This window comes from Anabrus simplex, chromosome 6 (assembly GCF_040414725.1).
Source record: "Anabrus simplex isolate iqAnaSimp1 chromosome 6, ASM4041472v1, whole genome shotgun sequence".
In the NCBI taxonomy this organism is placed as follows: Eukaryota; Metazoa; Arthropoda; class Insecta; order Orthoptera; family Tettigoniidae; genus Anabrus; species Anabrus simplex.
In genome coordinates this window covers 296,931,953-296,946,447 of record NC_090270.1, presented here as the reverse complement: position 1 = coordinate 296,946,447, position 14,495 = coordinate 296,931,953, and the positions used below count along the sequence as shown (strand labels likewise).

Below are 14,495 nucleotides of genomic sequence, written 5' to 3'. Positions count from 1 at the left end.
CGTCTAGTAGATCTTGCTGACTGTTAAATAAAAACACTATGCTGAGGAGTGTAGTGAGACCATCAATACCACGAATAAAACGTATATAACATCTGTAATGAGAAAAAAAGGAATGTATGAGTGGATGAAGAACAAGTTAAAATGATGTACAAAAAGAAAACTCATATGACTTACTTGTAACTAAAAGTTGTCGTCTCGAATGGAGATGACCTAGTCGGTCTCAAGTCACATTGACAACTAAGCCTGTGTGTGGCTTACTGTGTATCTGTGTCGATGTGGTTGGGAGGGGGAGGGGCAGGGAGGGAAGGACGTTGTGATTCGCGGAAGGAGGGTGTTGATGGAAGGGCGGGTCTTGTTCTAGAATGTCGGTAGTGAAACTCTTTTTTATTAATGAACTGTTCGCATATGAGCGGGACTAAGGTTTCCAATAAAATATTTTTCTTTTCGTTGATTTCATTTAAGTTATAGACGGGATTGTTATATTGGTCGATATTTATATATATATTCTCTAGTATATTAAGTAAGGGACCTTTCTGTTCACAATGCAGGATCATTAAGTCTTGATCAATTGTTGTGTATTTATGATTTTTCTCTCTACAATGTTCGCTCATGGCTGAGTAGCGATTATACTTCAGGGCATTAAGATGTTCGGAATATCTTACATTGAAACTGCGGCCTGTTTGCCCAATATACGTTGAAAGACATGATTGGCATTTTAATTTGTATATTCCAGAGTTAGAAAATTTTTTGCTGTTGACAGTATGAGAATTAAAAAACATTTTTGTATTGGTGTGAATGGTCTTGAAAGCTACTTTTAACTTGTGCTTTTTAAAGAAGTTTGAAATAGGATATATATTATTATTATTAAAGGTAAATGTGGTGAACTTCTCTTTGTGGGAAGATTGTTTTTCTAAGGTGGTCTTGGGTTTATTTCTAAATTTATTGAGAATTTTATTCACGAAAGCTTTACTGAAACCATTACCTTCGGCTATTGCATAAATGGTGTTGATTTCCTTTCTAAAATTCTTACGGGATAAAGGAACATTAAGAGCTCTGAAAATCATACTATTGTAAGCTGTCTTCTTCTGTGTCCCTGGGTGTAGAGAAGTTTGGTGGATTGTGTTTATTGTGTGGGTGGGCTTCCTGTAAATATTAAAAGAAATGGTTTTATTCTGATTGCGAGTAATAGTTAAATCGAGATAATTAAGGGAATTGTTGTTCTCCGATTCTATCGTAAACTTTATGTGTGGATCCAGGTTATTAAGTAATTCAATAACGGTGTTGCTGTCAGTAATGTGAGAATCCAGGATAATAAAAGTATCATCCACATACCGAGTCCAATGTTTGATCCCATTAATTTTACCTATAATGTGAGTGTATTCGAGGAAATCTACGTAAATATCAGCGAGGATTCCCGAGGCCGGTGACCCCATAGGAAGCCCCTTCTGTTGGTATATGATGTTATTAAAAGTAAAGAAGCCATTATTTAATGTAAACTTGAGAATCTGAGACACGGCTCATAGAGACACGGCTAAAACCCGCGCGACACAACGAAAAACGGATAAAATTTGGATAAGAGAGGAAATTAAATTCCTTCAAAAGAAAAAAAGCTCTTCTTAACAATAATCTTTACGACACTCATTTAGAAGTTTCGACCTTATTATGTCCTCTCGAACGGACTTCTTTTCAGGCTCACGTCACCAATAGACTCGATAAGGTTTTATCGAAAAAACAAAGCACTCTTGACAAGAAGTGGAATAACTTAATAAAAGCTTCCCACAATACTCCAAACACGCAGAATCACGCGGAATCGAACGTTTTTCACCCGCCGGTAGTGAACCTCAGTCAAGTTGACCTTGATCCTAAGGACCTCAAGATATTAAATAAGGGACCAAAACACAACTGGGACACGTCCTCCAACCACGACGATTTAATCATTACGTTGGCTGAATCTGAATTAGCGGTTAATAGGTTACCTACAGACGTTCAAAATGAGGTTAGATATGAAGTTAAGCGAAAGTTACTTTCATCTTTCGATCAGAAACATACCGGTTCTGGCAAACCCAATAAAGAACAAGTCATCAACATACGCAATCTCAAAAAGAAAATTAAAGATAACGATTTAATAGTAACTAAAGCAGATAAAGGTAATGCTACTGTAGTTATGGAGAAAAGTGACTACGTAAATAAAGCACAATTCTTCTTTACTAACAATAACTTTAACGCAGTAAAAAAAGACCCTACTAATAGAATACAAAGAGAGCTGAAAGCTTTAATTAAGAACCTTTTATTTTTGTTTAATGATGTAGAAAAATCAAAACTAATCATCATGAATCCCAAGTTACCTACGGCGAAAGCGTTACCGAAGATTCACAAGGCGGATGTCCCCATAAGGCCCGTTATTAACTTCAGAAGTAGTCCGACGTACAAAATATCCCAATTTATTCACAATTTTCTTAAAACACATTATTCCTTTCAAGCTAACACGTCAGTTAAAAATTCCCTGGAATTCTGCAATAGAATAAAAAATCTCACATTACCGAAACATTACACCCTTCACTCCTTTGACATAGTAAATATGTACGTGAATGTACCCGTCAACAAAACCATCGAAATAGTAAAAAACAATCTTTCCAAATTCAGTAAATTGACCATAGGGGAGATAGAAGAGTTTATTCAGATTCTCAAGTTTACATTAAATAATGGCTTCTTTCTTCTTCTTCTTCTTCTTCTTCTTCTTCTTCTTCTTTTATGACCACATAGGATCACTTTAGTCAGTCCGTCGTTCAGGTCTCTTTGAAGGGATTGTTCGGGCTTTGCGGTCCTCCCAGTACTTCTTCAGACGCTCCGATCTTCGTGCCCTTTCCTCAGTTGAAAATGTGCGTGTTGTTGGTTTGTTTTGTGTAAGGGTAAAGCGGAGGTTTGTATTCTTGAGTTTTGTATTCAATTTTATCTTATTTTTGGTGTCTTCTGTTGTAAGGCCTATTTCCTTCAGATCCTCTCTTACTTCTCTGATCCATTTACATCCTGTTGTGGTATTTTTTGAGACGAGATTGTGTTGTACTAGTTGTTTCAGAAGTCTCGAGTCCTGCATCCTCATGATATGTCCAAAGAATCCCAGTCTCCTCTTACGCATAGTATCTGTAATGGGTTCTAGCTCTTTGTACACGACTTTGTTAGGTATTAACCGCCACTGTCCATCTTTCTGATATTTTTTGTTGATACAGGTTCTTCCAATCCTCCTTTCAATTTTCTGAAGTCTGTCAGTCTTTGATTGTTTATTCAGGTAAAAGAGTGTTTCTGCTGCATATGTAGCTTCTGGTTTTATAACTGTGTTGTAGTGTTTTATTTTTGTGTTTATTGATAGACATTTCTTTTTGTAGATATCCCATGTTAATTTTTGTGCTTTAGCTAATCTATTTGTTCTTACTTGGATTGAGATTTTTTCATTTAAGTTATGTGTTATTACTTCTCCAAGATATTTAAACTGAGTTACTATTTTGATTTTATTACCATTTATGGTGACTTCTTTTAGTTGTGTTGGTTTTTGGGGCATAATTTCTGTTTTTTCAAATGATATTTTGAGGCCAATTTTATTTGCAATGTTTTGAAGTTCTGATATCTGGGTTTTTGCTTCTTTTATGTCCACTGCTAGTAATGCTAAATCGTCAGCAAAACCCAGGCAATTTGTTTTGATTTTTCGGCCAATCTTTATTTTGGGGGGACATTTTCTAAACCATTCCCTCATTACCATTTCTAGAGCACAGTTAAATAATAGTGGTGAGAGCCCATCTCCCTGCCGTAGTCCAGTTTTAATTTCAAATGTCTCTGATGTTTCACCCCTAAACTTCACTTTTGACTTGGTATTGGTGAGAGTCAATTTTATCATGTTTATTAATTTGGGGTGTAGTCCAAGGTGTCTTAAAATTTTAAACAGAGATTCTCTATGGATGCAATCATAAGCTTTCTTGAAATCTACAAATGTTATCACCATATCTCTGTTTCTTCTCCTGTTATAGTCCATTATCAACTTAAGACTCATGATCTGATCAGGACAGCTCCTCCAGGGTCTGAAACCTCCTTGATATTCTCCTAGTTCTTTCTCAAGTTGTAAACTTATCCTATTAAGGATGATTATTGAAAATATTTTGTATGTTATATCTAGGAGAGAGATTCCCCTGTAGTTATTAGGGTCGGTTTTGTCCCCTTTTTTGTGCAGAGGATGAATGAGGGCTGTTGTCCAGTGTTCTGCTAGTTCTTCTTTAATCCAGATAGAGACAAGTTGTTGATGGAGGGCAACTTTTGCTGAGTTTCCTGCATATTTCCAGATTTCCGCAAAGGTCTGATCTTCTCCTGGCGCTTTGTAGTTTTTTAATTTATTCAGAGCCTGGTAGACTTCCTTTATTGTGGGGGGATTGATGTTTTCTGGTGATGTTTTTATCGGGGTGTTGGTGTCCAAATGAAGGAGTTCTGTAGGTTCCTCACAATTTAAAAGCTTGTTGAAATGTTTAGCCAGAATTTCTGCATTGTCTTTATTGTTATGGGCCAGCTTACCATCTTCATCCTTCATCAGTAGGGTCGGGGGTTCATATTTTTGGAGCTGCTTTCTGAAGGTTTTGTAGTAGTCCCTTGATTTAGTTTTACTGAACTGTTCTTCAATTAACTGCAGGGTGTCCTTATGATGTTGTCTTTTTATTCTTCTTAAGACTTGGGTAGTTTCTTTTCTCTGTTTTACTAGCTTTTGATAGGATATTTCTGTCTTTTGGGACTGATGTAATAGCCATGCCTGATGTCTTTTCTCCACTGTTTCATCACATTCACTGTTCCACCATTGGTGTTTTTTACGTGGTTTAATTGGAGCTAGGTCTTCTGCAATTTGTTTAAGGTTGTGTACTAAGTCTTCAAGTTTGTCTGTGATTTTTATTTTTTCAGTTGCTTTCTGGTAATTTTTGTTGTTGATTAGCTGGGTAGGATCTATTTTTCTTTTAGTTTTAAGGGCTTGCTTTTGTTGTCTCCTCTGGGGAGTGAGTTTAATTTTAATTTTAACTACGTAGTGATCTGAACCTGTGTCTATTCCTCGGAGGACTTTGACGTTATAGATCTCTTTGTGGTGGTATTTGTCCATGCAGACGTGGTCCAGTTGCCATTCTCCTTTAGTGTAGTCAGGGTGTTTCCATGTTTTGAGTTTTTGAGGTTTCCTCTTAAAACATGTAGATTTTGAGATTAAATTATGGTTTCTACACAGGTCAACTAGTCTCTCTCCATTTTTATTTGTTTTCTTGTGTGCTGGCCATTTTCCGATGATGTCACGGTATTTTCTTTCTCTGCCTAGTTGAGCGTTGAAGTCGCCTATTAATAATTTTATATGGTGTTTGGGGATGTTATCTATGGTCTGGTCCAATAGGTCCCAAAATTCTCCTGTTTCCTCCTGGTCTTTTGAGGAGTTGTTTTTATCATTAGTGGGAGCATGGGCATTTATTATAGTATAGATTTTATTAGATGCCTTTAAGGTGAGCGTTGAGAGTCGTGGAGACTGTGATCTGAATTCTTGAACTGAGTTTATTATTTTAAGGCTGACCAAAAATCCTGTTCCAAATTGTGGGACATTCTTCATCACTCTCTTCCCGAGTATACCTTTATAAAGTCTGTACCCTTGAGATTCCAAGGCATCCTGGTCAGTGTTTCTAATTTCCTGTAATCCCATGATAAGAATTTTGTGTTGGTCCATTATGTCGGTGATCACTTTTAGTTTACCGGTTTGCATGAGTGAGTTTATGTTGTGTGTAGAGAAGTATGTTATCTGCTTTGGTTTGATTCTTGATTTTGTCTCATTCGTGTATGTAGTACTGGGGTATTTCCGTGCCTCCGACTTCACGGTATCTTTCAGGTGGCAGCCCACCGTATCCGAATGCTGCCTTCTCTGAACTCTTGGTTCAGCCAGTAGAGTATTCCTTAAAAGACCTTCCATGGTTGACTGTCAAGGTGTCACCTGTGTGGGACTAGGTCCCGAATTACAACTCTGGATGTGATCCAGTGAGGTGATAATGAGGCCGCTCCTCTGGAGTACAGACGCCTTGTGCAGCCGCCCCTAACCTGGAGAACAGACGCTGCATAATGGATTCCAGTGGCATTTCCTCCACTGTGGGGACCATCACCCCACCCAAAGGGGCTCATTCGCCCGAAGCCGTTGGCCCCCTTAGGGAGTCAGGTTATTTCCCGCCGCCCACACTCGGCGTTGGCAATTTTACAGCTGGGTGCCAGACCAGCAAACCCTCCTCCTTTCTCATTCCGGACTTGGGACCGGACAATGGCTTCTTTACTTTTAATAACATCATATACCAACAGAAGGGGCTTCCTATGGGGTCACCGGCCTCGGGAATCCTCGCTGATATTTACGTGGATTTCCTCGAATACACTCACATTATAGGTAAAATTAATGGGATCAAACATTGGACTCGGTATGTGGATGATACGTTTATTATCCTGGATTCTCACATTACTGACAGCAACACCGTTATTGAATTACTTAATAACCTGGATCCACACATAAAGTTTACGATAGAATCGGAGAACAACAATTCCCTTAATTATCTCGATTTAACTATTACTCGCAATCAGAATAAAACCATTTCTTTTAATATTTACAGGAAGCCCACCCACACAATAAACACAATCCACCAAACTTCTCTACACCCAGGGACACAGAAGAAGACAGCTTACAATAGTATGATTTTCAGAGCTCTTAATGTTCCTTTATCCCGTAAGAATTTTAGAAAGGAAATCAACACCATTTATGCAATAGCCGAAGGTAATGGTTTCAGTAAAGCTTTCGTGAATAAAATTCTCAATAAATTTAGAAATAAACCCAAGACCACCTTAGAAAAACAATCTTCCCACAAAGAGAAGTTCACCACATTTACCTTTAATAATAATAATATATATACCCTATTTCAAACATCTTTAAAAAGCACAAGTTAAAAGTAGCTTTCAAGACCGTTCACACCAATACAAAAATGTTTTTTAATTCTCATACTGTCAAGAGCAAAAAATTTTCTAACTCTGGAATATACAAATTAAAATGCCAATCATGTCTTTCAACGTATATTGGGCAAACAGGCCGCAGTTTCAATGTAAGATACTCCGAACATCTTAATGCCCTAAAGTATAATCGCTACTCAGCCATGAGCGAACATTGTAGAGAGAAAAATCATAAATACACAACAATTGATCAAGACTTAATGATCCTGCATTGTGAACAGAAAGGTCCCTTACTTAATATACTAGAGAATATATATATAGATATCGACCAATATAACAATCCCGTCTATAACTTAAATGAAATCAACGAAAAGAAAAATATTTTATTGGAAACCTTAGTCCCGCTCATATGCGAACAGTTCATTAATAAAAAAGAGTTTCACTACCGACATTCTAGAACAAGACCCGCCCTTCCATCAACACCCTCCTTCCGCGAATCACAACGTCCTTCCCTCCCTGCCCCTCCCCCTCCCAACCACATCGACACAGATACACAGTAAGCCACACACAGGCTTAGTTGTCAATGTGACTTGAGACCGACAAGGTCATCTCCATTCGGGACGACAACTTTTAGTTACAAGTAAGTCATATGAGTTTTCTTTTTGTACATCATTTTAACTTGTTCTTCATCCACTCATATATTCCTTTTTTTCTCATTACAGATGTTATGCACGTTTTATTCGTAGTATTGACGGTCTCACTACACTCCTTAGCATAGTGTTTTTATTTAACAGTCAGCAAGATCTATTAGACGAGAGGACTTTGTACCTCAATGTGTTTTTATCTCACTAATCATGATCACTGTCACTTCACATCGTTACGATTTTTAATTTGTTTGTATATTATGTAATCATTGTTTTACTACTGAAGATGGCCTTGAGATTAGGCTGAAACATGTATAGACTTTGCTTCATCTAACAGATGACTTGACTTGTATTGATAGGAGGATTTTATAAATATTTTCTTTTGTAAAGTGATAACCGTCAATACGGAATGAGATTCATAACTTGCAAAGATAAAATTGAATACAAAACTCGAGAATACAAACCTTCGCTTTACACAAAACAAACCAACAACCAAGGGCACCAAGGAAAGGGCACAAAGATTGGAGCATCTGAAGAAGTACTGGGAGGACCGCAAAGCCCGAACAATCCCTTTGAAGAGACCTGAATAATGGACTGACTAAAGTGAACCTATGATGCAGATGTTGATTCCCATAGGGAATCTGAAATATTTGTCCCGAATGAGTAAATTTATAATACCAATATAAATGGTCCATTATTGGACATTATAAATTTTCCAGCTAACTTATTCCTGGTTGCCAACCTAGCACATGGGGGGCAAAAAGCTGGCAACTAAGAATGAGTTAGCTGGAAAATTTATAATGTCCAATAACGGACCATTTATATTGGTATTATAAAGTGATCCTATGCAGTCATAAAACAAGAAGAAGAAGATTTAGGGAATGGAATATTTTATGAAGGGAAATGTTTGTTAAATTTCCAAGTTCTTTGAAATCATTTAAGAAATGATTAGGTAAATAAAATTGATAAGGAATCTGCTACCTGAGCAACAGTTCTAAATACAGATTTTGATGACTGATTGAATGTAAATTAAAAATTCACATTAAGGTGTAATGGGCGTGTGTGCTATTCACAAGGAGGCAGGCTGATGAGAGTACCTTGTTTATGTGTTTAGAATCATTGCCAAGTAAGTATGTATTGTACAGTGAATACTGTACTTTTTGTTCTAAGTACCCTAGAATATACTAATTTCATCATTTTTAAAAGTAAAACACACTGAGTGAATTTATACATTCTTTTTGCTACTTTGTTGTATTACAATAAATTCTGTTTTGAAATTACATTTGTTTTTCCTTCCACTTTTGTTCAGATTAGCCAGATTTTTGGATTAGCATAGTTCAGATCAGTGAGACTCTACTGTACTGCAAGTTGTTCCTTTAAACTTCCTAAGCTTAATACAGTTGAAACTGGTTATGACGTCCCTCTCTAGCACATTTCCATGGTTATTACATCATTATTCCTAAGTCCCAGTTCATGTCCTATTAAATACATGCTAAAGAAACCTGGATAGCACATTTATGTCACTCTTTAGTACGTTTGTAACTTCCACCATAAGGAATTTAAATTAGCGTTTTGGGCCACACTGCATGCATGATGCATCAGCGCCAGCTGGCCTGGGTAAGGATTTGGTAGAGAACTTAATTTCACGGTCGCAGACTACCCAGACTACATAGTGCGCTAGCCTATAGCCTACAGCTACATGAGATAGTATTCTAGTCGTTACCTTGGCTACAGGTAGTCAATCTTTGCTGTGGTGATTTGGATAGTGCAACAGACCCTCATCTGAGTGTTGGTGCTTAATTTTCATTCGTAAGTGAATTGTGTAACAACGTACGTAAATTAGACCTATTGTACTTACATATACAGGTGATGTGTTGCACCTAATTTTATATTAGCAAGTGAATTTTGGGTGAAGTAGGCCTATTGTCCTTATGCATAGGACTAGTGGTTTGCAGGACATTCAATTATGGAGGAGAAGAAAGCTAGACAGTTTACCAATGATGAAAAATTAAATTTTATTGATAAAGTGGATACTAATCCACACATGAAACGTGTGCAAATTGCCCGGATGTTAGACATTCCTACGATGACTTTAAACACAACTGTAGACAACCGAATTCAACACACAAAAATGTTCAACATCTCTAGAAGGACATTCCACCACAATACAACACCAACAGGGACATGCCTCACTCGCTACATCGAGCATCCCCAGTCTCACCCGAACAAACATCTCAAGGCTAAGAGTCCGCATTGAACTCTCCTACAATCAATTTGCTCGTTAAAACTGTCTTACACCAACGAAACACTAGCACTAGCCAACACACAATTAAAAAAGGATTAACAAACCAAAACACACACCGTTCACCGATGTCCAAGTCACAACAATGCTCCAACATCTGCAAAATTTGGCCAAAAATCTCACTAGTTCCCAGCTCTTACCAACACCATCCAGTGCCAAGCCACCTTTAATAATAATACAGTAATAATAATTCCTGCTTGTTCGAGAAAAAATGTATCATGGAACGAACTAGAGGGTAAGAAATAGTTTTGTTTTATGCTACACTTGCATTCTGGTATAAGTCATAATATAAAAATAGGGTTTGCCTCGTAGCTCTCAGCACTTTTAGCAAGAGAATTACTAATATCGACGGCTAAGAATGAGAGGGTAAAAAAAATTAAAATACAATTTTGCCACAGCATTTTGGTTAAGCCAGGTTTTGGTTAAGCAAGGTTCTTCTGTATTAACAACCTCACGAAAATTGGTGTAAATTAGGCTAAAATAAACAATGATACAAAATCCAGTAAAGTCTTCACTTAAACCTGAAACATTAGTTACTGTTATCTTTAGCCATGCAGAAAGGTAAACAGCTGGTGACAAGCACACCATGCTATGGTGACAGTGTGATACTGTCCATATGGAAAAACAGTACTCTGAACATTTCTGAGTACACATCTTGGACATTGTATTATAGCATACATAGTACCACATACAATACGTAATATGCTTGCCACACTTACAATATGTAGGGCACAATATAATAAGCAATGTAGTAATAGTATGCCTGCTCTGACTACACTCCAACACGATGCCTTTCGAGCATAGTCACGCTGATGCAAGCAGGTAAACTGCCCCTCTCTCCCTGTGGGAGAATTACTGTCTAAAACACTTTCACTGTGTGCATGGCTACGGAATGCAGCATCTTGAGCATTACATGTGTGGATTCTTTCAAAAATTGTTGATCATTTTGCAGTTCAAAAAGAGTTTTCCATATTGCAAACACTTTTAATAATGAATTTAACTTCAGTGATGTTACTGATAGAACATTCTGCATCAGTGGTACATTTTCCCATAATTGTCTATGGATAGGTATCATTTGTGAAATATGGAGAAATTCTTACCTCTTTGACCAACTTTAGGATGAAGCCCAGTGTCCTCGATAGAGAGGTGGCGACAAGCACGTCGAGATTCCTGCCTGTTGACCAAGAGACATCTAGTTAACAGAGTAAGAAGTAATAGATTACAGCTATAAATTATTCTAATCTACCTTTTTGATATAATTGTAAATGATTAAGTCCTGTAACATGTTAGACTTGACACAGAGTCCTTCTATTGTATCTGCGTTTCCTTTAACCCACTCGATTCATTTGATGTGATGTTCATGCCAGCACTGACCAAGGCCTTCAACTCAAATAACGAGACATTCATGCACCGCGCTGAGTTGTATGTACTATCTTATATTTTGTCCATCCCTGCAAGGACTTCCCTTTTGCAAACTTCTATGAATAGAACAGGAATATGGCTTGTTTACAGCTCTCCTAAGAACTTGTACTGTAATTTATTGCCTAATTGTAGCCTCTGAAAGCACAAACATTTCATCAAGTGTCAGTCAAGACCCTAGCTATGGCTCCAGGCATAGTGGAGGCTAGTAACAGCAATACTATTGCTGAGTTAATTGCAAGTGTTTTAGACAGTAATTCGGAGGACAGTGAAGCGATTATGATAATACTGAAGAAGAGATTTTTGGTGAAAGTGACACTACAAGTGGTTGTGAAATCGTACCTCAAGCCTTGCGTGCTAAAGTAAAATATAGTAATTTGATGTGGGTTAGCAATAGTGATAACCATCACTTTACAGTATTTCCAGTGGTGTCAGGAGAACTGAGAGAAAATATTTAGATGATTCTATATTGGAGTTGTCTGTTTTTGGAGTTTAAGGACCTGCTGCTTTCCCATATGGAAACAAATATTTACGCTTTGAAAAATTATCGGAATCAGATAAGAAGCAAAGAACAGATGGTGACAAGTGGTTTTGACACTGATGAGGATGAAATTAGGGCCTACTTTTCCTTCTATGTTATCAAATCTCAGGTTCATAATCCTCACATCCAATTATATTGGAACAAGGATAAATGAACTGAGATCCCAAAAGTCCAACTTGGCAGGTTCGATCCTGGCTCAGTCCAGTGGTATTTGAAGGTACTTGTCATGTTTTATTTAGTTTTGGGAGTAAATTCATGTAGTGGTGATGGCACCAACAATAATCATCACGTGATGAGACCAATATAAACATACACAAACAACATCTACAAGCTATACACCACAAATATCCATAGTTCTGAAGGTCATGCTTCAAAATGATTATATCCTACGGATAAGAAGACTGTGTCTTCCTAACCTTATATACATTAGCACAATAGTATCATCACCGTGGAATCTATTTACCACGTGTTGTAACAGTACAAAAAAAAACCAATCCCAGTCACCTGACTATACTCTGTTAATAAGCCATACACATCCATAATGTACAATGTCTGCTGTGAGATTAATAAATAATGACAACCATGTCGTATTATTCAAAGAATAAGTAAGTAATAAACACTTGGCCTACGGTTTCATCAAGTCGTAATCAGTTCTGTGCTCAACAACATATTACCTCCAGATTACACATGTAAATTATCTCACAATGTGCATTTCCTTGGAGAGGAATAATCCAGAGTCTGACTTACAAAAGAACACTATATAGTGACTTCCACCTACTGCTCATTGGGAACTTGATTGCCATGTTATGCACTTGCCAGGATTCCATAATGGTACAGTAATGAAACCATAAAGAACTCATACAGCAAAAACTTCGTAATGGCAATCTTCATGAACAGCAACTGCAATAGTAATGAACAGTAATCATCTCGTACCATGCATACACAATATGCTTCCTCCAGCACTCCATAATAAGTAAGCTAAGATTCTCGTTGCATGCGCACACATGTGTATATAGGTTCGCTCCATGTAGCGTAGCATCTTCCAAAATCCACTGGAAACAACACTACCACTTCAAGCGTCTTTTGGTCAATGCAACCTCGTTCAAAATCAGAGCTTTCAGATTGGTTACCCAGCTGCTGATCTGCAAATAGCGATCTTGCATGTTTATCCACATTGATGAGTTACCATCTTCAGCATACACTTCCTGGCCTTACCCCGGGTTTCTAAATCACATGCTGCCTCACTTTTAACCTATTACAACCGTCTTTCCCAATACAGTCACGGTTTTCCAGGTTGCACAATATTTACTGCTAGGCTATGTTTACAGACTCTTACCCAAACAGAAATCTATACAAAATATCATGATGTACATATGCAATATTCCCTAACTACACATTCTTCTTGCAATATTATGTTCTTACATCTTAATTTAACAACTCACATGATATTTACTACTTTATATTACAAATTATTTTATGAAAGTTTCCTAACCTAAAATTGGGAGATAGTCATACACAAACATTTCCTAACTTTAAATTGGGGATCATACTCTTGTACAGTTACAGATTTTGATTTGCAATTAATAAGTTTACAAAATCTTTGTGGATGTCTGATAATATCTTACTCAACAGACCTAACATAATCCCTTTACTTTCTCCGCTGCATGTGTTTGTATTCATTTCTTACCGCCGCGAATTTGATGTAATTTGAGGGAAATGAAGACTTCGTAGCTCGTTTTCTTGCTCTTTCCTTTGCCCACATTTTGTCTGTAAGTTCAGAATCATACCAACAGGGAAGATGCCTAGTCTTCATTATGTGGGGAGGTACGGCGTCCTTAAGAGCACTGTGCAGTAAATCATAAAACAAGTCAACTGTGGCATCAAAGGATGAACAGAATTCGAGCAAGTTCCACGGACAGCGGGATAAGAGATTTTGTAGATGAGGAAAGTCTGCTTTTGTCCATACAAATAATGATTTTGCAGTCTGTGACAAACGAGGAACACGGGAAATATGGTCTGAGTTTAAGGGCAGAACGATTTGATGGTACTAACTGTTCTGTTGCTACACACAGGGTATTATTAGAGATTTTTTTCAGACACAAAAGCTAAAAAGCAAGTTCCAGGAAGTTATTTCCTCATGTTGGAAAACTGCAAACTTGCTTAAGGTTAAATTCGTTGGTGATCTCTATAAGAGAGCAGGCTTCCTCATTGACATGGGTGAGGATAGGATTAATAGACCCCAAGTCGTCTAAGGCCCAGGCTAATTGGCATATATTGAAATCAGCGCACACGATAATAGTGTCATATTGTTTTGCTATGCAACTGATTCAAGCTAGGGTTTCTTGGAAGTCTATGAGCTGTACTTTCACTTCGTCCGGAGTCAGGTAATACCAGACAATGTACAGCGCTCAGCCAGGGGATGGAGTGGCTTTCACATCAACACAGTCCCAGTTTCCCGTTAGATCAGGTCATTACACTGGACCACAAGCGGAATTCACTGCTATTAAAACTCCACCTCCCTTGTCCTTACAAGTAATGATATTTTGCATATCTTGGCAGAAAATAACATAATTACTGTGCAGTATTTCACTACTGTCAATTGAAGAGTCGA

At 37.5% G+C, this 14,495-nt stretch overlaps 1 protein-coding gene across 6 annotated transcripts in view; it reads right to left on the bottom strand.

Moving 5' to 3' along the window:
- The window catches only part of LOC136875759 (mitogen-activated protein kinase 15), a 273,592-nt gene that overhangs the window by 92,374 nt on the left and 166,723 nt on the right, over nucleotides 1-14,495 (bottom strand). For all 6 annotated transcript variants that reach the window (XM_067149337.2, XM_068228451.1, XM_067149338.2 and 3 more), the window contains one exon: nucleotides 11,025-11,098. In XM_067149337.2, the coding sequence (XP_067005438.2) occupies nucleotides 11,025-11,098 (74 nt within the window). The remainder of the gene's footprint in view (nucleotides 1-11,024; nucleotides 11,099-14,495) is intronic.